This window comes from Balaenoptera ricei, chromosome 15, assembly GCF_028023285.1.
Source record: "Balaenoptera ricei isolate mBalRic1 chromosome 15, mBalRic1.hap2, whole genome shotgun sequence".
NCBI classification, from domain to species: domain Eukaryota; kingdom Metazoa; phylum Chordata; class Mammalia; order Artiodactyla; family Balaenopteridae; genus Balaenoptera; species Balaenoptera ricei.
In genome coordinates, this window is record NC_082653.1 from 1,078,198 (window position 1) to 1,098,587 (window position 20,390).

Sequence of the window (20,390 nt, forward strand, 5' to 3'; positions counted from 1 at the left end):
CCGCCCCGCGCTTGGATGGCGGACACGGGGCGCTCCGCGCAGACCCCTCAGCGCAGTCCCTGCACGGCAGCAGAGCCCATCCGAGCCGAGCCCGGCCTGCCTCCAGGGCGTTTTGTCCTCCCGGGCTCCCTCGACCTGTCCCAGAGGTGCCAGGCCGTCACCACGTCACACAGCCTGGAGGACGGCCGGGAGGCCCGCGTCCCTCTGACCCAGCGGACAGTCCTTCCACTGTGGACGCGGCTCAGCTCAGTCCCACGCACACTGTCAGGGCTCCACCCCTGGGGACTCGGGTCTCAGCTGGTCCGCGCGTCTAGGGGCTTTATTCACGGAAGGAAGACCAGTCAGATGGGACGCTGGGCCTAGGCCAGGGCGCCCGGCCCTCCCGAGGGGCTGGGGGGCGCCTGTCGAGGGCCCTCGGGCGTCTAAGGTGTGGACCACCCCGAGCAGAGGACAGGGACCGGCCTTCCGCGGCATTGCAGGGAGAGGGCCATTCTCTGAGCAGGCCGGCTCCATCCGTGGCGTCTGCCGTCTGTCCTCACTCGTAGCTGCTCCCTAAGTTAGCAGACCATTTCTGCGACTTGCCATACTGTCAGGTAAGCGCGTCTTCAGTTTCTGCGTGTCTGCTTGCGTAGCTGTGTACAGATGCTGTGATCACAGGCAAAATCGTGCTGAATGGAAAGTGCTTCTCTCTCCTTTGAAATCAATAAAAATATTTCATGGAAACTGGTCATTGTTTGTCTGAATTTGAACCGTTTGGTAGCTCTTGGTGCCCATCCAGGTGCACTGTGACGAAGGACTGTCTCCACCTTGCTTTGCCTCAGCCGACACCAGTGTGCTTCTGGCTGTGCAGGCGGCGGTGCTGCGCTGGGGGCGCCTGGACGCGGGCGGGCGGACGGATGGATGGATGACGCTCTCCTCGCTGGGACGCGGAGCCCTGGCTTTGCACAGGTCTTAGGGACCCAAGAGTGGGAGCGGGCGAAGTCTGCATGGGAGCCGAGTGCGGCGGGCAGGCAGCTGCTTGTCCCTGTATTTGCTGGGTCTCTGCCCAAGTCCTCGTTGAGGACGGTTGCTGCGAACTCCAGCACAGTTTCTGTTCCCGCAGGTGTGGACGTTTTGTCTTGTCGGACTCAGACCATGAGAAGGTGTTCACTTTAAATACTGAATAGTGGAGCATGCCAGGTAGATTTAGGGGTAAAAGCCTCATTTGATAGTTGGGCAGCTTTCAGCTGGTTTATTAATTAAAACTAAACCTCGTCCCCCGCTGTGCCACGTCCAAGGTGCGTGGGGGCTGCTTCCGCCCGGCCCTGTTGCTGACACACCTGGACACAGATCCTGGTTTGGGTCTTGGCTCAGGAAATCCACACACACCTTTTCAGCTGTCCCTCGTCCCTGGTTTGTCCACTTCTCTCTCTGTACGGGTGGTCTGGGGCTGACCCTTTCGCCGTGAAGACTCGGGGACCTACATGCAGCTAAGAAGGCTTGTTTCACCCACACGGGACATCGTGGACACGCTTGCTCCCGCGACGTGGAGCGGGTCGGGCAGGGGTGCCGACACCCCGGTGCTCAGTGTCATGAGTACCTCTTGTCCGGAAATGATAGTTCAGCGGCCCCCCCACCTAGTTCTCATCTGCTTGATGAGTCATAAGCCTCACCACTACCCTCAAAGGGAGGTCGGTAAGTAAGCACCCCGCTTGTAACCATGGGACAGAGGCCCTGTGCGGAGCCGGGGAGGCGCCCCGGGCCCCCAGTGGGAGCCCTGTCTCTGCACGCAGGCAGCGTGCTCACTGCTGCTGCGCCTTCTCGGGACGCCCTCTCCTCTCCAGGGGTCACACTCAACAGTGGGCGCGCCCGCAGGGGCCCCAGGCGGAAAATGGGGCCTTCGGGGGACAGCCACCCCTGCCACCGCCCCAGTGGTAGTAGCCCTTTGTGTCCAGCGTGCCCTTGCCAGGCGCCTGTCGTGAGGGTGCGGAGCGGGGTGGAGCCAGACGTGCCCTCACCTCCCTAACGGTCACTGCCAAGGCCCCGGTAGCACAGTGAATGATATTCTTCCACGAGTAAGTCATCTCCACGGTGCTAGTTAACATTTCAAGTCTCCATGCAGCCATAAGGTGTACAGGGGAAGCAGATAAGATTTGACTGCTTCAGAAAGAGCCCAATTTAAATGTGAAATCCTGGGGAAGAAGAGTGGGGAAATTCGAAACTAACACTCCTCCAACTCTGGAGCTTTATTAGATCACTTACGGGTGCGTGTAGATGAAGTAGTTGAGAGCTGAAAGCATTTAAAAATACTAGCTGCTTAGTTAGATGCTGGTCTCCAGGGAGTTTCCTGTTTTCGAAACAAATGTAAATGTTAAGTAATTTAATCATAACCTCACCTGTGATGCCTGTGACCACAAAGGTTAGAGTCTAGAGAATTTTGCCAAGTCTGGGATATATCATTTTTGTTAGGAAGCATATAAAGCTGTTGCAAGTTGTAGGGCTGGCACACCTCCCGAGGACAGGACCCCATCTCCCTGGTTTTAACGCAGTGACTTACCCTCCACACACGGCGTCTTTGACCTGAAATGCGATTCCTGCCGCAAGCCCTGGTGCTGGCGCCTTAGAAGTTTAGCCCTTCAGAGGTAACATAGCCCATCTGCATTGAGGACGATGAGGACAGTCGTGGGCCCTGGGCTGCTGAGAGGGCGCCGCTGACCAGGGCTCCCCAGCCCTCCCCACCCCCGCCCACATGGCTGAGCACGTTTCTCCTCTGCTGCGCCTGCTGACAGAGCTGCCCAAGGCTCCAGCTTGTGGCCCGGCGTGGGGACCTGCTCTGCCAGCCCTGGGGCCGTGTCAGCGACGGTCGGTCCAGAAGGGGCCACGAGAGCCAGTTGAGCTATTGACTGTGCCCCAAACTGGATATTAGTGAGCTGTAAATTGTTCAGTAAGTGGCAGTTGTAGTGAGTGAGAGATTTACCATTTTAAGTTAAAATAATTCGTTTTGATCAGAAAGCGAACTTGATAGAGTATCTTTCACATCTGAGCAGAACCGTCTGGATGCCATGCTCAGTGCAGTGGGCCTGGCCTTCCTGTCTCCACGCCCTCCTTTGCCCAGCTCCTCCTTCCCCTGAGTCACCGCTGTCATCAGAAGGGCAGGCAGAGGACGTTCTGGAAGCCATTCCTCTTATCACGAGTGGGTGTCTTCATGGGCACCTCAGCCCTCGAATGTCAACCTGTGAAACGAGGCGCTGAGTACAGTGGGGAGGGGGGCCAGCAGTACCTCGCCGATCCACGCAGATGCTGGGCCAGCCCAGCTCACGCTGGCGTGCCTGGTCTTCCTCCTCGGGGGTGGGATGGGACGTCCGCCACCCTCGTGCTCGGCATGTCAACCCATCTCTGTTGGAAATTAGGAAGGGTGACAGTCGCTCAGAACTACACAGTGGGTGTCCAGAGACAACTATTTGATCTGTGATCGACTTAAAATCACAGAAAGAATAGGAAAAACAGTGCTGATTTTCTTTTTTAGTGAGTGAAGACAAAAAATATATAGCATGAATATCTTTTACACAATAGTGATTTATGTGTAAATTGAATTTATCCAATTTGATTAATTTTAAATATGCTGTTGAAACAGAATTTTGGTCCTGTGTTTATCCTTTCTCCCTAACTTACCGATGTGTGACTTGGGCTTTTCTGTTCCGCTCTTGGTATTCCGGGTTTGTTACTAGTGTGAGGGTGGAGGAGCCGCACAGAAACAGTAGACAGGGCACCACAATCCAGAGGGTTTGCACGAAGAATTTTTTAAGCAATAATTATTTTTTAAGAACTGTGCAATGTTCTGAAATTCCCAGCGTGTTCTCCACGTGGTCTGTCCTTTGCTGCCCCTGTCCTGAACACCTCTGGGCTTTAAGCCGCACGTCCTGTGTTGACAGAGACCTGAGCATTCGGTAACTTTTGATAAGTTACTGGCCATTGAATGTCTTTCTAAACCTGCAAGGACATTTGTTTTAGACGTTTTGGTCAGCATCACTTTTCCCATCAATTGTAATTTTGACACCAGTGACTGATGAACTTATCGAATGGCGTGTGTTATATCAATCAGTATAATTTTGTTAATCATTATAATTGAGTTGTAGAATTGGTCCTTAATTGAACCTTTAATTTTAGTATGAATAGCTTAATTTACATATTGCAGCTCGTAAGTTAAAGTCGAAAGGGGGTGCTGCCTTCCTGATACGTAGCAAGAGGCAAATAAAGGAACACAGCTAAGAGTTTGTTTAGAAAACATCCTGGGTTACCGCGGAGTGAAGGTCGCCCTACGGGATTGTCGACTTCAAAGACTCATATTGCCTGAGGAAGAAACCCTGAAGAGGAAGAAGAGGAAAGAAAGAGGAGTCTGGAATGGCTCTTACTCAGGCACAGTTGACATTCAAGGATGTGGCCATAGAATTCTCTCAGGAGGAGTGGGAATGCCTGGACCCTGGTCAGAGGGCCTTGTACAGGGACGTGATGTTGGAGACCTACAGGAACCTGCTCTCCCTGGATACCTCTCTTAAATGTGTGATCAAGGAATCAGCACCAAAAGAGAACAGTCATACAGGGGAAATGTTGCACACAGTGTTGTTGGAAAGACATGAAAGCCGTGAGACTGAGGACTATGGCTGTAGGGAAATCCAGAGACGTACGCGTGACTTTGAGTACCAGTGGAGAAGTGACAGAAGAAATTACAGAGGAGTGCCTGTCACCCATAAAAAACATCTCACTGGTAGAAGAGATGAAGGAAACAAGCCTATTGAAAACAGGCTCGGACTAAGCTTTCAGTCACATCTGGCTGAACTGCAGATATTTCCAACTGAAGGGCAATTTTATGAGTATCATCAAGTTGAGAAGTCTGACAACAGTGGTTCCTCATTTTCAGTACTTCAGAGAATTCTTCCCGAGTGTCCAAACCAACATTTTTAATGAATATGGGAATGATTTCTGGCATTCTTCATTACTCACACAAGACCAGAAAGCATACACTAGGGAAAAACCTTACAAATGTGATGAGTATGACAAAGCAGTTAATCATGGCTCACAACTCACTAACCATCAGGTAATCCACACAGGTGTGAAACCTTACAAATGTAATGTATGCGGCAAAGCCTTTAATCAGAGCTCACATCTCACTAGACATCAAAGAATCCACACGAAAGGGAAACATCACAAGTGTGAGGAATGTGGTAAGGGCTTCAGTTACAGTTCACACCTCGTACGTCATCGCAGAATTCACACCGGAGAGAAACCCTACCAGTGTGGCGGGTGTGACAAAGCCTTTAGTGTGTATTCAAGTCTTATTTATCATCAGGTCATCCATACTAGAGAGAAACCGTACAAATGTAATGAGTGCGGCAAAGTCTTTAGTCAGAGTTCAAGCCTTACTAATCATCGCAGGATTCATACTGGAGAGAAACCATACAAATGTAATAAATGTGGCAAGACCTTTAATCAGAGCTCCCACCTCACTCGACATCAGGTCATGCACACTGGAGAGAAACCCTACAAATGTAGTGAGTGTGGGAAGGTCTTCACTCAAAACTCAAGCCTCGTAAGTCATCGGAGAATTCATAGTGGGGAGAAGCCGTACAAATGTAACGAGTGCGGCAAAGCATTTGGTGTGTATTCAAGTCTTACTTATCATCAGGTCACCCATACTAGAGAGAAACCTTACAAATGTAATGAGTGTGGCAAGGTCTTCAGTCAGAGTTCAAGCCTTCCTAGTCATCGCCGGATTCATACCGGAGAGAAACCTTACAAATGTAATCAGTGCGGCAAATCCTTTATTCATTGCTCAAACTTCAACAGACATAAAAAAATCCACACTGGAGAGAAACCTTACCAATGCAGTGAGTGTGGCAAGGTCTTCACTCAAAACTCAAGCCTCGTAAGTCATCGGAGAATTCATGCTAGAGAGTAACCTGTCCAATGTAACGAGTGTGGCAAAATAATACAAGTTCAAGCATGGATTGACACTAGAGAGTCCACACTAAAGAGAAATTACATCAGGGTAACATACAGGACAGAGGACTTGTACAGACTTCGCAACTGACTAGACGTCAGAATATACATCTTTGATGAAGCCACAAGAACGTAATGTGTGTATAAAGGCTCTTACCCATAGATCAAAACTACAGAACATCGCAAGATTCCTACTGGAGAGCAGCCTTACACATGTAATGAATGTGGGAAAGCTTTTTATTAAACATTCATGGCTTTGATGTCATGAGAGGATTTATACCTGAGAGAAACCAGGGAAATGCACTGAATGTGGAAAGGCCTTTAAGCAAGTGTCCCCTCAGGATTCACCAAAGAATTCATAATGGAAAGAAACCTTACAAACGTAATGAATATTTAAAATTTCTTCAAGACTTTTCAGAACAGAATCCACATCAGAGCATTCACATGAGGAATAGCTAAGTCTCAAGTTTAGTCTGAAATATTGCATACTGCAGAATAAAATTACAAGTCAAAATATGTTAAAACTTAGATAGATATATAGATAGATCCTGAGGATGTTATCCTATGGTTTCTTTTCTAAATCTCTTATAGGTTAAAGTAGTATGGTTTTACATTTCACGTTTAAAGCTATGACCAATTTTGAGCTAATATTTGTACAGGTGTGAAGTTTCGGTGGAGATTATTTCATTTTTTTTTCCTAGTATGGAAGATCAGTTGATATGGTGTAATTTTTTCAGATTCTTGCTTCATTCAGTTTTCTTGGTACCTTTGTCAAAACTCAGTTGGAAGTGATTGTGTGGGGCTATTTCCGGGTTCTCTGTTTTGTTCCATCGTTCTGTATGTCTCCCTCCACAAATATCAGTCTTGATTACTTTTTATCTTATTAGAAGTTTCAAATTGAATGAGTGATTCCAACCAGTTTATTCTTCTTCAGATATTTTAGCTATTCTAGTTCCTTTGCCTTTCCATATAAGTTTTAGAAAAATCTTGTTTGTGCCTACAAAATATCTTGATAGAAAATGCATTAAGCCTGTCTATCAGTTTGCGATCATTTGACGTCATTTCTGTGTTATGCCTTCCAATAAATGGCTGTAGTGTGTCTAAAAAAAAAAAAAAAGAAAACATCCTGGTACATACAGGCTTCGTTCCCAGTAGGTGAACGGCCTGGAGTGTGTACGTGCTGGCCTTCCCCGCCGCCTCCAGCACGCCTCTACCCTAGCGTTGTGTATAATTGACAATCTGTGATAATTTTAGCACTGGGCGAATGCGCGTGTGCATTGGGCTCTTGGTTTTGTGGTTTGAGGCCCCGTCAGGCTGGGCAGGTGCGCGGTGCAGCCTGCATCTTTTGCAGCAGGTCTTCAAACGCTTGGTTCTGTTTGGCCACAGAATTTCCTCCTCCTCCCTCTGGAAACCATCCCCCCCGCCGCCCTTCACACCCAGAGTTTACCCCTGAAGGACAAAAGCTACAATTCGATTCTAAAATTTGCACAACTGTTTTGTTTTTTAGGTCTCGAGTCACCGCGTCCAAACATAATCCTGGGGTTAGTAATCTGTCAAAAAATAAAGCGTCCTTCAAATGCTGGCGAATTAGACAAGACAGAGGAGAAGCGGCCCCGTCTTCAGGCACAAGAAGAAATGGATCCCGTCCACCCCAGAGTGCCAGCAGCCCTGCTCCCTGAGAAGAAGCCCCCCAAGTACCCGCTGTGCCCAGGGGACGCGACTGTCAGCACCACACCCCCGGGGTCTCCCCCACCCCCACCCCCTCCTCCAGAAGCACCAGGTGCGCCGGCCTCGTCTTCCGTGTTACAGATACTGTCGTCGCTCAAACCAGGAGCCACGAACACTGTCACAGCATCACCCGCGTCAGTGACCGTTGCGGTGGCCGCTTCCTCTGTCACTTCCTCTTCCTCAAAAACAGCTTCGCCCCTAGAACACATCCTGCAGACTCTCTTTGGGAAGAAGAAGGCGTTCGACGCCCCCACCAAAGAGCCTGCCGAGTCGGCCCCAGCCCCCCACCAGGACTCGAGAGCCAAAGCCGGCGGCGGGCTGCCGGCGGCGCCTCTGCTGGACCCAATCGTCCAGCAGTTTGGTCAGTTCTCAAAAGACAAAGCTCTGGAGGAGGAGGAAGACGACCGGCCGTACGACCCCGAGGAAGAGTACGGTCCTGAGAGAGCCTTCGACACTCAGCTCGGAGACTGCGGGAGACGCCAGGACGTGGAGAAGGCCGCGGAGGCAGCCGAGCGCGAGGAGGTGGCCTATGACCCGGAGGACGAGACGATCCTGGAAGAAGCCAAAGTGACCGTCGACGACCTGCCCACCAGAATGTGCGCGGACGCGCACGGCGGGCCTGGCCTGCCGGCCCCCTCCCTGGCTGAGCAGCAGCAGATGATAGAGGAGCTCAACAAGCAGATCGAAGAGCAGAAGCGGCAGGTGGCGGAGCAGGAGGAGGCGCTCAGGCAGCAGAGGGCCGCCGTCGGGGCCTCCATGGCCCACTTCTCCGTGTCGGACGCGCTCATGTCGCCGCCGCCCCAGGCCGCGGGCAAGCCGGCCGCGCCCCCCGCCAACAGCCAGGCCCCGGGCCCGAGCGCCGAGGCGCGGCTGAGCCGGGACCCCCGGCAGGCCCGGCGCTTGGCCGCGGAGAGCAACGAGAGCGAGGCTGCCCCGAGGCCCCCGCCGGCCAGAGAAGCACCCGGAGGGGCCGCTGCCGGCCCAGGGCCACTCCCGGCCCAGGAGGAACCGGAGTCGGCCCCTCCACCGTGGGCTCCGGGTGAAGAGGCCCCACTGCCGGCCAAGCAGGACGGCCCCCTGCGCGAGCCCACGGAAAGCCCGGGGCCTGAGAGCGCGGCCGGCGGGGACGGCGCCGCCAGGCCTGCCCGGAAGGTGCTGCTGCCCACGCCGCCGGGCGCCTCCTTGCAGCCTCTCTTCCCTTCGCAGCACGAGGGCCAGTCCTTCCACCCTCCCGGAGGAAGGGATCCTTTCCCGGGTCCAGTGTACGCCTCTCAGGAAAAGCCTCTGGGCTCTTGCCAGTACGAGGATCCAAGAAATGCTCAGTTTCCCGAAAAAAGTGACTCTCTGGCAGCTGAAACTGAAGGAGACAGAGAGCCACAGCCCAGGCCAGGCGAGGGGGCTGGCACGTTCCCTGCCGCAGCACAGAAAGGGGGGCCTCCGCCCCAGTTCCAAGGCCAGCGGGAGCCTGCACCGCGCGCCTTCGGGATGTCGGGCCTTCACGGCCCCAATTTCACAGGCCCACGGGGGCCAGTCCCTCCGTTCTCGGAAGAGAATTCTAATAACGATGGGCCAAGAGGGGGGCCTCCACCAGCCAGATTCGGGCCCCAAAAGGGGCCCATCCCTTCCTTGTTCTCAGGGCCACACGGGCCACCTCCCTACGGGGACGGGAGGGGCCCGTCCCCCTCCCACCTGGGTGGGCCCAGGGGAGCAGGGCCGCCTCCGTTTGAAGACCGCAAGGACCCCCACGGGGAGAAGAGGGAGTTCCCGGAGGCCCCGTACGGTGAGGCCTCCGGCCCCCCTGGCCAGTGTGAGGGGCCCGAGCAGGCCCCGTTCCTGGGAAACAGGGGTGCCGCGCCTTTCCAGTTCGGGGGCCAGAGGAGGCCTCTGCTGTCTCAGTTTAAAGGACCCCGAGGTGGTCCTCCTCCCTCTCAGTTTGGAGGTCAGAGAGGCCCCCCCACCGGCCACTTTGTGGGCCCGAGGGGGCCGCACCCTGGGCAGTTTGAAGGCCCCAGGGGCCAAGCTCCTGGATTCGTGCCGGGACCCAGGGGGATGCAGCCTCAGCAGTTCGAAGAGCAGAGGGTCCACTCGCCGCCCAGATTCACCGGCCAGAGGGCACCGGCGCCCTTGCCCTTTGGGGGGCCCCGGGGGGCCGCTCCCTTCCCCGAGAAGAACGAGTCGGCGCCTCCACGCTTCCACTTCCAGGGCTCGGCCGCCCCCGGACCCAAGCCGGCGCCCCGGCCGCTGCTGGAGCTGCCCAGCCACCCGCCCGGGCCACCCGCCGCGCCGGCCCCCGGCCCCGAGGCCGAATTCCGCGAGGGCAGGGGCCACGAGTACAGAGGCCCAGGCTTCGAGGGACGACCCCGGGACAAGGCCCCGGAGGAGCCCGAGGCCCCGCTGCCCGACAGCCGCCCGGGCCGGGCCCTCGAGGACCGGCGGCGCGAGCGGGAGCGTGGGAAGCCCTGGGAGCGGGAACGCGGCCGGACCTGGAGCCGCGAGCGTGAGTGGGACCGAGGCCGCGAGTGGGACCGACACCGTGACAAGGATGCTGGCCGCGAGTGGGACCGGGGCCGCGAGCGGAACGCGGGCAGGGACAAGGGGCGCGAGTGGGACCGGGCCCGAGAGCGGAGCCGCAACCGTGACCGCGACCGCAGACGTGATCGGGAGAGGTCCCGCAGCAGGGACCGCGACCGCGACAAGGCCCGCGAGCGGGAGCGCCGCAGGGACCGCAGTCGGAGCCCAGAGCGACCCCGGGACCCCAAGGCCGAGGCCCCGCGGGCCGCCGCCCCCGCCACCCAGACCTAGGGCCGCCGTGAGGCCACGCTCACGTGCTGAGCAGGTGGCCTTGGAAAGAGCTGGGAGCTCACGCACAGGACAGAACCTTCTGGACTTGAGAAATTACTGTAATTTTGTGTATGATGGTTTCTTACAAAATTTCACACCTTTACAATTCTGATGCTTTTTAAATAAAAACAAAAAACTAAGAACTCTTTAACATTTCCATTTAAATGTACTGAAATGGGAAAGTACCTACAAAAGCATATTGCTTTTTCAGATTATAAAGTTATCTTTTCTAATAACTTGACTATTGTAAATTTTAAGGGAGTTTAGTGGACCTCAGAGCCATACCTTTCCTGACATCTCATCTGTGATATCTGTTTCCAGAAGCTAACTTCACAGGGTTCGGGGCAGGCGGCCGCGTGTTTCTGTGCATGGCTGTGTCAGCTGGTCTCTGGAATGTTGAGAAACACCAAACTTACAGGAGCATCTTTCTCTTGTCATGAAGAAATCTGAATTACAAATTTCAACCAGAAACACAAACACATTTCTTGGTTTTGCTCAGTGTGCAGGTATCGTCTTACATGTCCCCCCCCAAACATGATTAAAAGCAACATCTGAATAGAAATTGTGGAATTTTAAATAACAATTTATTTTAAAAGGTTTAAATTTTACCAGCCTAAAGAGAGAAAATAAAGCAATTAAGTGTACTTTAAAAGGCAGGGCGGGTGGAGGGAGTAGATTTCTTTGATTTGAATAATCAGGAACGTTTTGTTTGTTGAACTTTACCATCTGAGCGGTTCTATGTCCCAGGAAAAGTGCGCTAGCTCCACCTTGTGCTACTTGTCAGGTGACAAATCTCAACGTTTGTCATTGAAATGGAACAATATTTGTGTAAAGCCTGAGATGAAAATAGTGATATCAGCTTAAGAACTACAAACTAGAAAGCTTTTCACTGTGAGACACAGTATACTGCTTCTTGTCATGTATTTTCCAAGTACTTCTGAAGTGCGAAAGAGAGAAAAAACTTGCTAATTTATTTGACTGTACAAATAAACTTTGATAATTTTTTTATATTTTCATAAACTTACTTTTGCAAATATAAAATGAGAGAATTTCATTTGTTCTTTGGAGTCTGTTCCATAGTACATCACTACAGATTTTTCACTTTCTAGCACAACGTTTAAGTTATGAGAACATCGAGAACTTAGCAATTTGGAGTGATTGGTGTTATAGACCCTGTCAGTAGGTTACGTTAAAGTGGCGACGAGTTCCAACATCTAGCGTGATGTGAAGGTTTTTTTACGTGTAAAACAAAAATTTTTCTAATTTAAATACAACAAATGTAAAAAATCAAGTGTGTTTCTTTAGGTTTACTTGATAGAAATTTCTGTAAATTGTATTTTATATTGCAAAGTATTATATCACTGTACATTAAAACATGGAACTTCATAGCTTTGTTACTTGAAGTAGAATAAACACCTACAGAAGGTTTTCTGTCTCGTGTGGCATCGCGTTGGAAAGTCGGGTCTGGACAGGGATGCCTCAGCTCCCGCTTCTTGGCAGTCGGCGTGGTGTGGGCAGCAGTGCCCTTTGGCCTGAAGACCCCTGCCGGATGCACCCCGTTCCCGGGATGGTTCCAGCACAGGTCCCCATGTAGAGCAGGAGGCCCAAGGCCACCAAGGGAAGGACAGAGAAGCGCACGGTCAGGGTATGATAGAGACGTGGGGCTCGGGTGGGGGGGGCAGGCGGTCGACAAAGGTACCGGCAGGGTCGGCAGGCACCCCAAAGTCCCGGCCGCTGACTCGGGCCTTAAAGGAGCACCGGGCTGGTCACGAGTGTGTGGTGAGGCGGAGCTGGTGGCCCAGGCGCCTTGCCGGGTGGAATAAGTGGCAGGGGCTGGACCAGCAGATGCGGTGCCTTCAGGTCAGGGAAGCGGCCACCGCTGGGAGGAGAAGACAAAGGTGTGGGCCTTGCCCTTGAACTTCAGGGCCACCATTGACTGGCCCCAACCTGGTGGCCCTTGTGCCAGCATTTAGCTTCTCAACAAGCTTGTGCACCCATCGCCCACCGTGAGCCGAGACACCCAGAAAACATCCCTCCGGCAGGACAGGCTCTACCCCTGTGGGCTGGAGAGTCAGTAGCTTATCGTCTGGTTTCCTGGCTGAGCGCACGACAAACCAGGGGCGAGTGCCGCAAAGCGGGGGTCCCGTGAGGGGTCGCCGCCATCACTGCCGTCTCGGAAAGGCATCGGGCTGGGCGAGGCCAGGAGGGTGGCCGCTCGTCTACAGAGAACCCACTGCGCTAGCCTGACCTTGGGGAAGACCGCCCTACGGCGAGGTCCTGCCAAAGAGGAAATCCCGAATCCTGCAGGATAGACGCCGAGCAGGGCTGGGCACGGTGCCCAGCTCCAAAACGCGAGAGTCCCTCCGGCCTGCAGGCTGCTGTCCAAGCAGTTTTCCCAAAACGTCGGGGAAAATATGCCCAAGTTTTAAAATCCTCAGTCCCTTGAGTACAGCTGGGACGTCTGCATCCTCCCCAAGCCCTGCTTTATCTGCTCCACAGAATACGCCCGTGGTGTCCGCAGCTCTGTCCTCACCCTGCCAACTAGCCCTGCTCTCCTCCAGGACCAGCCCTGACGGCTCCAACCCGTGATCCCGTTTAGCCAAAGTCACTCACACGCAATCAGGTGCGCCGTGTAGCGCTTGGCTCTCCGGAAACCTGGCATGAGGACTCCCTCCCGCTTGAGGCCTCGAGGGCCGCGGTGCCTGGCAGGGCCCTGTATCCCATCCAGCTCCACAGAGGCAACCGTCGGGGAGGATGAAAGCAGCCTCCAAGGGAGGATCACACCCCAGGGGCCGGACCCTCCCCACCCCCACACCAGCAGGTCCAGGGACAGGGAGACAGCAGGGCAAGGGCACAGCGACGGGGACCAACTGGTTGTGCCCTTGAAGGGGCCTGAGCAAAGGTTGGGGAGGCAGGTGCCCCAGGGTATGAGCCCCAGCCTCCGACCCAGGCCCCTCAGGGCGGGGGTGGGAGCTCCTGGCTTGGGATGGCTCTGATGCCTGCTTCCCATCAGACATTTAGGAAAGGGGAGGCCCTCCAAGACCACCCACACTTTCCACCCAGCTGTCACCACGGGCAGCCATCTGTATCTTTTCCCTTAATCTTTTTTTCCCTCTATTTTTCTTTTACAAAATTGGGATTCTATACATTCTTGTATCTTTTCTTCACTTCTTATAACCTGGGCAATTCCCAAAGGTATCAAGTATTCATCAAAAGCATCGTTTAGGACTTCCCTGGTGGTGCAGTGGTTAAGAATCCGCCTGCCAATGCAGGGAATACGAGTTCGAGCCCTGGTGTGGGAAGATCCCACGTGCTGCGGAGCAACGAAGCCCGTGCGCCACAACTACTGAGCCTGCATGCCACAACTGCTGAAGCCCACGTGCCTAGAGCCTGTGCTCTGCAACAAGAGGAGCCACCGCAATGAGAAGCCCGCGCACCCCAACGAAGAGTAGCCCCCGCTCGCCGCAACCAGAGAAAGCCCGCGCGCAGCAACGAAGACCCAACGCAGCCAAAAATAAAAAAATATAAATACATATTTATAAAACAAAAAACAACACCATTTACATTTTTCACATTGTTCAAAAGTTTCTAACTTCTACTTTCCAGAGAATGTGGGCTCCCTGGAGATTTGTGGGGTCCTGTGTGTTCCCAGAATGTGGGAAATGAAAGAGGTGTACCAAGAAAATCAAGATTCTCCCAAATGCCGCCATCTTGAGACAAGTGTTCTTTTTTTTTTTTTTTTTTTGAGACAAGTGTTCTTAATGGTGTTCCTGGCCCACTTTTCCTGTACCCATGTTGCTGGTGTTCAGGTGGGGGGTCACCAAGGAAGCACAGAGACTTTTTCCATCTTTGAGCTTCACACGAGGGTGGGGCAGGCAGCCCTGGCGGCTGGAGCGGCTTGCAACGTCACTGAGGGTCCCCCGTGCTCTGCCATCCTCAGCTCATGACTCTTGTCCTCGTGTTTGCAAGAAGGCTGCTCCTGCAGCCATCACGTCATCACCTCACTGTTATAGGAGGAAGCCAGCAGGAGCGACAGAGCCTCTGTTCCCCTTTTAAATGTCTGCTTTGACCTCATTGGCCAGGTTGGCACGCGGCCACCTCTGGCTGCAAGGCAGCAAATCAGGGTATCAGGGTCTGCCAGAGAAAAAGAAGAGGAATTCAGCCACTGTGGACACCACCCCAGGGTGTCCCTTTATGTAAAGGGTCAGAAAACTGACTGTAGCAAGTGCTGGCGAGGATGCGGGGTGGCGGGGAGGGAAGGTGGCACCGCCCTGGAGAAGAACTGCGGGTTTCCAATCAGTGACTTGTCATCAGTGGGGGCAATGTCACCCCAAGGGGGTGAGAACCCAAATACTTACAGTGATTTATTCACAGTTGCCTAAACCAGGAAACCACCCAGGTGCCCTTCAGTCAACACGGGAGTGGATCGTGGCCCAGCCACGGGGTGGAGGGAAGTGCATCCAGTGAGAGAAGCCCCAGACCAAGGCCACTGGCCGCAGGACCCCCTGAGGGACATGCTGGAGGGGGCAGGTTGCAGACAGGGTGGGGTGGGGGGCCTCTAAGGGGCAGCACGAGGGAGGCATCTGGGGGACAGGGGCGTCCTGTCCGATGGCAGTGCTGCAGGCACGGCTGTTTGCACTTGTGACTTTGACCGTGAGCAACACCCAGACGCACAGGGAGACCGAGGGCTGGGCTGGCAGCTCCCAGGGATAAGCCCCAGCTCCCGCGCGCACACACGCACACGGATACGCACACACGTGCGCACACACTGGCACACACGCACACACATGTCAGGAACGAAAAGAAAGCAGCTCAAGTCTGGAAGGCGAACCAGCCGCGGTCACGCGCCTCTCCCTGGACGATGTGCATCCTTTCATCTGTAGTGGCGCACTCTTGGTCTTCAGAAAAGATCCCCACCCGTGTAATCAAGGAGTAAAGGAGCACTTTCCTTCTGTTTAGAAAACAAGGAGTGGGGAGGGAGGAGGAGGGCAGAGGGAGGGAGACGAGCCGCGTGGAGCAGCCTCGGGTCCCTCTGCCGCTGGTTTTCTCGGCCATGCTATCACCCCCGGTCAGGACGGCCCTGTGCATCCCTGGCTCTGGCGTTCTGCTCCATCGTGCCTTTTTCTAGGCCAGTCCTGGAATCTCTCCACCCTGCTGGGCATTCGGACCCGATTCTCTCCAGCACTGGGTCCACCACTTGCTGCTTTTAATGTGTTGTGATTTTGCAGTTTTAACTGAAGACTCGGCCCTTCCCTGCCTCTGCTGGCCTCTGACTCCTGCTGCCCTGCCCCTCGTCACGAGTGTTCATCTCTTGACCCCGCGAGCTCAAACTCACGTTAATTTCCTTGGAAGTTCAAAAGCAGTTGCCCTAAACTTTCCTTTGGTTTGTCTTTCCTTCTGTTCGTGCGTGTGCGTGTGTGTGTGTGTGTGTGTGTGTGATTAATCAATACTTTAATAGCTGAGGAACTTTCGAGCAAGCAGAAGGAAACTCGTATTTTGTTCAATGTCCTATTTCTCAGTCCTATAAATCTATTAAACAATATTTTTAGAGATATTTAAACACAATATCAAACACTTAAACACCAAATTAAATACTTAACAATTTTTCCAAATATTTAGAAATCGGTCACAAAGGTATTGAATCGAATTCTCCTAAGCCGCTGATTGAAATCACATCTCTAACAAAGGTTTCTCCGATTCTTTTACTCCTTAAGGAGCGAACAAAACTCACAAATCACAGCAATAACAAGATGCGCAGCAAATGATTTACAGACGCCGGTGCCTGCCGTGGGTTTCACTGTCTCTTCGTTATCTGGGTCAGAGAGAGACAGAGAGGGCGGGAGGGAGAGAAGAGGGAGACAGGGATGGGGGGACGCGTCAGGGCTTGGTCTGCAGGCTTAGCCCCGGCTGTGGGAGCTGCTGCGGCCAGAGCTGGACGGAAGCACGGGCAGAGGGGAGGGTGTGGAGGGCGAGGTGAGGCCCGGCCGGGCCCCATGAGGATGGACTAGCCTCTCCCACGTGTTTCTCTCTACCTCCAGCCTGGACGGTGCGGACATCCGGCCCGAGAAGCTGGTGCACTTTGTCATAAAGGTTAGAGGCACACCTGGCCCGAGAGAGGCTGAGTGGACCCCGGGAGGCGGTGTGGCCAGTGGGGACACTGCCCCCAACAAGGCGACCCCCACGTGCGTGACCCCAGATCGACCCTCCGAGTTGAAAAATCGGTGCGGCTGTTGCTTCTCTTCTGGTCTCCAGATCTCGTGCAGAACTGTCTCTGCTGACCCCCTCAACCGCGAACACGCAGCAGAGGGGCTTCTAAGAAAAGGGGCCCGGCTAGCCGCCCCCCGCCCATCATCTCGGCCCCCCGCACACCTCCATGCCTTGCTTACAGCCGCTCTTTGAGCCAAATTCCCAAAGGAAGACAGGCACAAACTCACCTCCCACCCAACATGACGCCCCCATCGCCACTGTCCCCGCCCCCAGGAGAGGGCACCGGACCTCCCATCACTTCTGGGCGGGCTTCCCGGTCTTGCAGACTATGGGAATAAGGCCGGCCATTCTCGTTGCATCCTACGTGATCAGGGACGAGCAAGGAGGAGAAAACCATAGCGTGTGGTGGATAAACACGCAGGCACGTTTCCATCAAAAGCAGGACGAGGCGCGGCTGTCACAGCTGTCACTCCTGGTGGCAGCGGCGGCGCTGGTACCGACAATGACCCTCCTCCATGACCCCGTCCACGCTCCCTGGGCCCTCGGGCAGCTGCTTGGGGTTCGTGGCCTGGTGGGTGACCCAAACCTTTGCTCCTGCCGGGTCTGAGCCTCAGCCGTCGGGCCCGAGGGCATCGCTGTGGCTGTCCACCGGCTTGGAGGACGAAGAGGACCTGGGCTCCCAGCTCCTCACCCGCGAGAGGCGGGCCCTGCCGCCCCTGCTTTGGGCCCGAGGAGTCCCAAGTGGCCAGGCCACAGCCTCCACCGACGGCCCCAGGAAGCCTCACTGCGTCCCCGCGAGGAAGCTCTCTTCCCCTGGGGACTGAGCCCTCTGGAACCGAGAGTCACAGAACAGGAAGCACAGATTCTGTGGGGCATCGGGAGAGGGGCCGCCCCATTCGCACCCCTTGATTCCAGATCCAGGAATCCTGGAGCGAGAGCACCCCTGGTTGCGGAGCCAGACCGTGTCCCGGGGGACATCGCCCCCGCCCTGCACCGCGCGGGGTTGCCACTTAGCTGGCACAGTAACTGAGTCTTCAGAAGGCCGTCAAGCACACCTCTTAGACTGCCCAAAGCATGCAACGCTGACAACACCAGACGCGGCTGAGGATATGGAATGACGGGAGCCCTCGTTCACGCCAGTGGGAATTCAGAATGGTGCAGCCACTTCGGAAGACGGTTTGATTATTTCTTACAAAACTAAGCATCCGCTTACCATACGCTCCAGGAGCACACTCCTTGGTACTTACCCAAAGGAGCTGAAAACTCATGTCCACACAAAAGCCTGCACACGGATGTTTACAGCAGCTGTATTCATAGTTGCCGAAACTTGGAAGCAACCAAGATGTCCTTCAGCAGGGGATGGATAAATAAACGGTGTCCCACACAGACAGTGGAATATTATTCAGCACTAACTGAAACGAGCTATCAAACCATGAAAAGACACAGAGGAACCTGAAATGCATTTAACTAAGTGAAAGAAGCCCATCAGAAAAGGCTGTATGATGCCACCTCTATGACGCTCTGGAAAAGGCAGAACTATGGAGACAGTAAGAGGATCGGTAGCTGCCAGGGGGCAAAGGGGCAGAGGGATGGGCAGGCAGAGCACAGGGGATTTTTAGGGCAGTGAAACCACCCTGTATGCTAGTCAACACGCATGTCCTATACGTATTCTGTTAAACTCACAGCTCGGTGTGTGCTTGAGTGATTGTAGGCGCTATTGTACTTTAATTGCAGGGTCTGCATATGTCCACCACTAGGGTATAGGAACATGACTGGTATTAGTATGTCGTCGTGTTCTCCGAGCTCGCTGAACTCACTGGCTTTTTTGTAGGTTCTGTAGGATTTTCTCCCTAGGTCATCGTGCTGCCTAGGGAGGAAGTAGACAGTTCCACTTCTCGTCTTCCCACCTGCATGCTCTTCTTTCTCTTGCCCTGTCACGCTGAGTAGACCCTCCAGCACAAGGCTGAACAGAAGTGGCGACAGTGGGTATCTTTCCTTTTTCCTCATCGAGAGGGAAAGCATTCTGTCTTTTGCCATTTAAGTGTGATGTGAAGTGTGGTAATTTCATATACGCCCTTTATCAGGTTGAGGAACTTGCCCTCTGTGCTTGATTTGCCGAAATTTTACTGGGAATGGATGTTAGATTTGCCAGCCACTTTTATTTTTTTTTTTTTTTTTGCATTTTTGAGGTAATCATATGGTTTTTCACTTTGCTCTATGAATATAGTAATTCACATTGGTTGATTTTCAAATGTAAACAAAACTTGCATCCCTGGAATAAACACCACTTGGTTACGATGAGTTACTCTTTTTAAAAAATCTCGTTGGATTCAATTTGCCAAGCTTTTGTTAAGAAGGTCTGCCTCTCTGTTCATGTCCAATATTGCTTTGCAGTTTTGTTTTCCTGTAATGTCTCTAATCTCTGTCTGGTTTTGCTATCCAGCCCTGCTGGTCTCACCGAATCCACATATTCGTACAACGGTGTCATGTCCAACGCTGGCCCGCGTTACTTGAGGTTCACATGGATGCTGTGTCTGCGTCTCCAGCCGTTAGTCCAGAGTCACTAAACTGACCTTGCCACCCACTGGGGGTCTCCCCCTACACGATGGCCTGTCCACAGAGAGCTCCTCCTGTTCTCGAAAACCTTCGAATGCGAAAACCTTCGCATCGGTCCATGATGCTGTTTACTTATTTATTTATTTGCATGTTTAGTTCTTAGCTCAGGGGAGCCAAGGTGGGGCCTTTCTCCCGCCCTGACCTGCTCCGCCGGGCTCTGCCTGACTCTTCAGCTAGGGTCCTCAGCTAAGGAAGGCTACCCCTGGAGGGCTAGACCAGAACCGCTTGGAGCCACGTTTAGACTTTGAAAAAAACATGTTTTATATTTTCTTCACGTTTTATTTATAAAATAAGTCCCACTAAAGCCAGATCATTCTCACGTTTCATGTCTAAATAAAAGAGGGCTCAAAAACTGTTATCTGCAAGGAATCCGCCCAAATCAAGAAACACAAAGGGGGCTTCCCTGGTGGCGCAGTGGTTGAGAATCCGCCTGCCAATGCAGGGGACACGGGTTCGAGCCCTGGTCTGGGAAGATCCCACATGCTGCGGAGCAACTGGGCCCGTGAGCCACAACTACTGAGCCTGCGCGTCTGGAGCCTGTGCTCCCAACGAAAGAGGCTGCGGCGGTGAGAGGCCCGCGCACCGCGATGAAGAGTGACCCCCGCTTGCCGCAACTAGAGGAAGCCCTTGCACAGAAACGAAGACCCAACACAGCCAAAAAAATAAAAAATAAATAAATAAATAAATAAAAGTGCAGTTCCATCACATTTAAAAAAAAAAAAAAAAAGAAACACAAAGGACAATGTAGGTGCCAATGGTCTTTATTTCCAATAAGCGAAAAGCCAAGTCGCATATAATCTTGATTTTATTTTCTTTTTTAAACATTGTAAATTTCACCATACTCCCTGATTTTGCTGCTCAAAGTGGGGTCAACTGATCAGCGGCACATACGTCAGCTGGGGGCTCCTTGGAAAGGTGGCATTCCGGGTCCCACCTAGGCCTGCTGAATTAGAATCTGCTTTTAAACAAGATCCCCAGGGCGAGCCTGTGCACATTACGGTCTGTGTTGATGTCACGCTTAG

General features: G+C 53.4%; 2 protein-coding genes across 3 annotated transcripts in view; both read left to right on the forward strand.

The window, feature by feature from the left end:
- Positions 1-11,930, forward strand: part of DIDO1 (death inducer-obliterator 1) — a 54,299-nt gene extending 42,369 nt beyond the window's left edge. For both annotated transcript variants that reach the window (XM_059898113.1, XM_059898112.1), the window contains exon 17: positions 7,484-11,930. In XM_059898113.1, the coding sequence (XP_059754096.1) occupies positions 7,484-10,506 (3,023 nt within the window). In that variant the 3' untranslated portion in view covers positions 10,507-11,930. The remainder of the gene's footprint in view (positions 1-7,483) is intronic.
- Positions 16-6,068, forward strand: LOC132348410 (zinc finger protein 665-like). Its single transcript, XM_059895840.1, has 3 exons — positions 16-263; positions 4,350-4,882; positions 4,986-6,068. The coding sequence occupies exons 1-3, from the start codon at positions 16-18 to the stop codon at positions 5,933-5,935; spliced, it is 1,731 nt and encodes a 576-aa protein (XP_059751823.1). The 3' UTR covers positions 5,936-6,068.
- Positions 11,931-20,390: the final 8,460 nt, after the last annotated feature.

Coding starts and splice junctions, on each gene's coding strand:
- LOC132348410 (XM_059895840.1), top strand. CDS start 16: ATGGCGGACACGGGGCGCTCCGCGCAGACCCCTCAGCGCAGTCCCTGC. Junction 264..4,349: donor AGCTCAGTCCCACGCACACT/GTCAGGGCTCCA, acceptor GAAACCCTGAAG/AGGAAGAAGAGGAAAGAAAG. Junction 4,883..4,985: donor TGAGAAGTCTGACAACAGTG/GTTCCTCATTTT, acceptor TACTCACACAAG/ACCAGAAAGCATACACTAGG.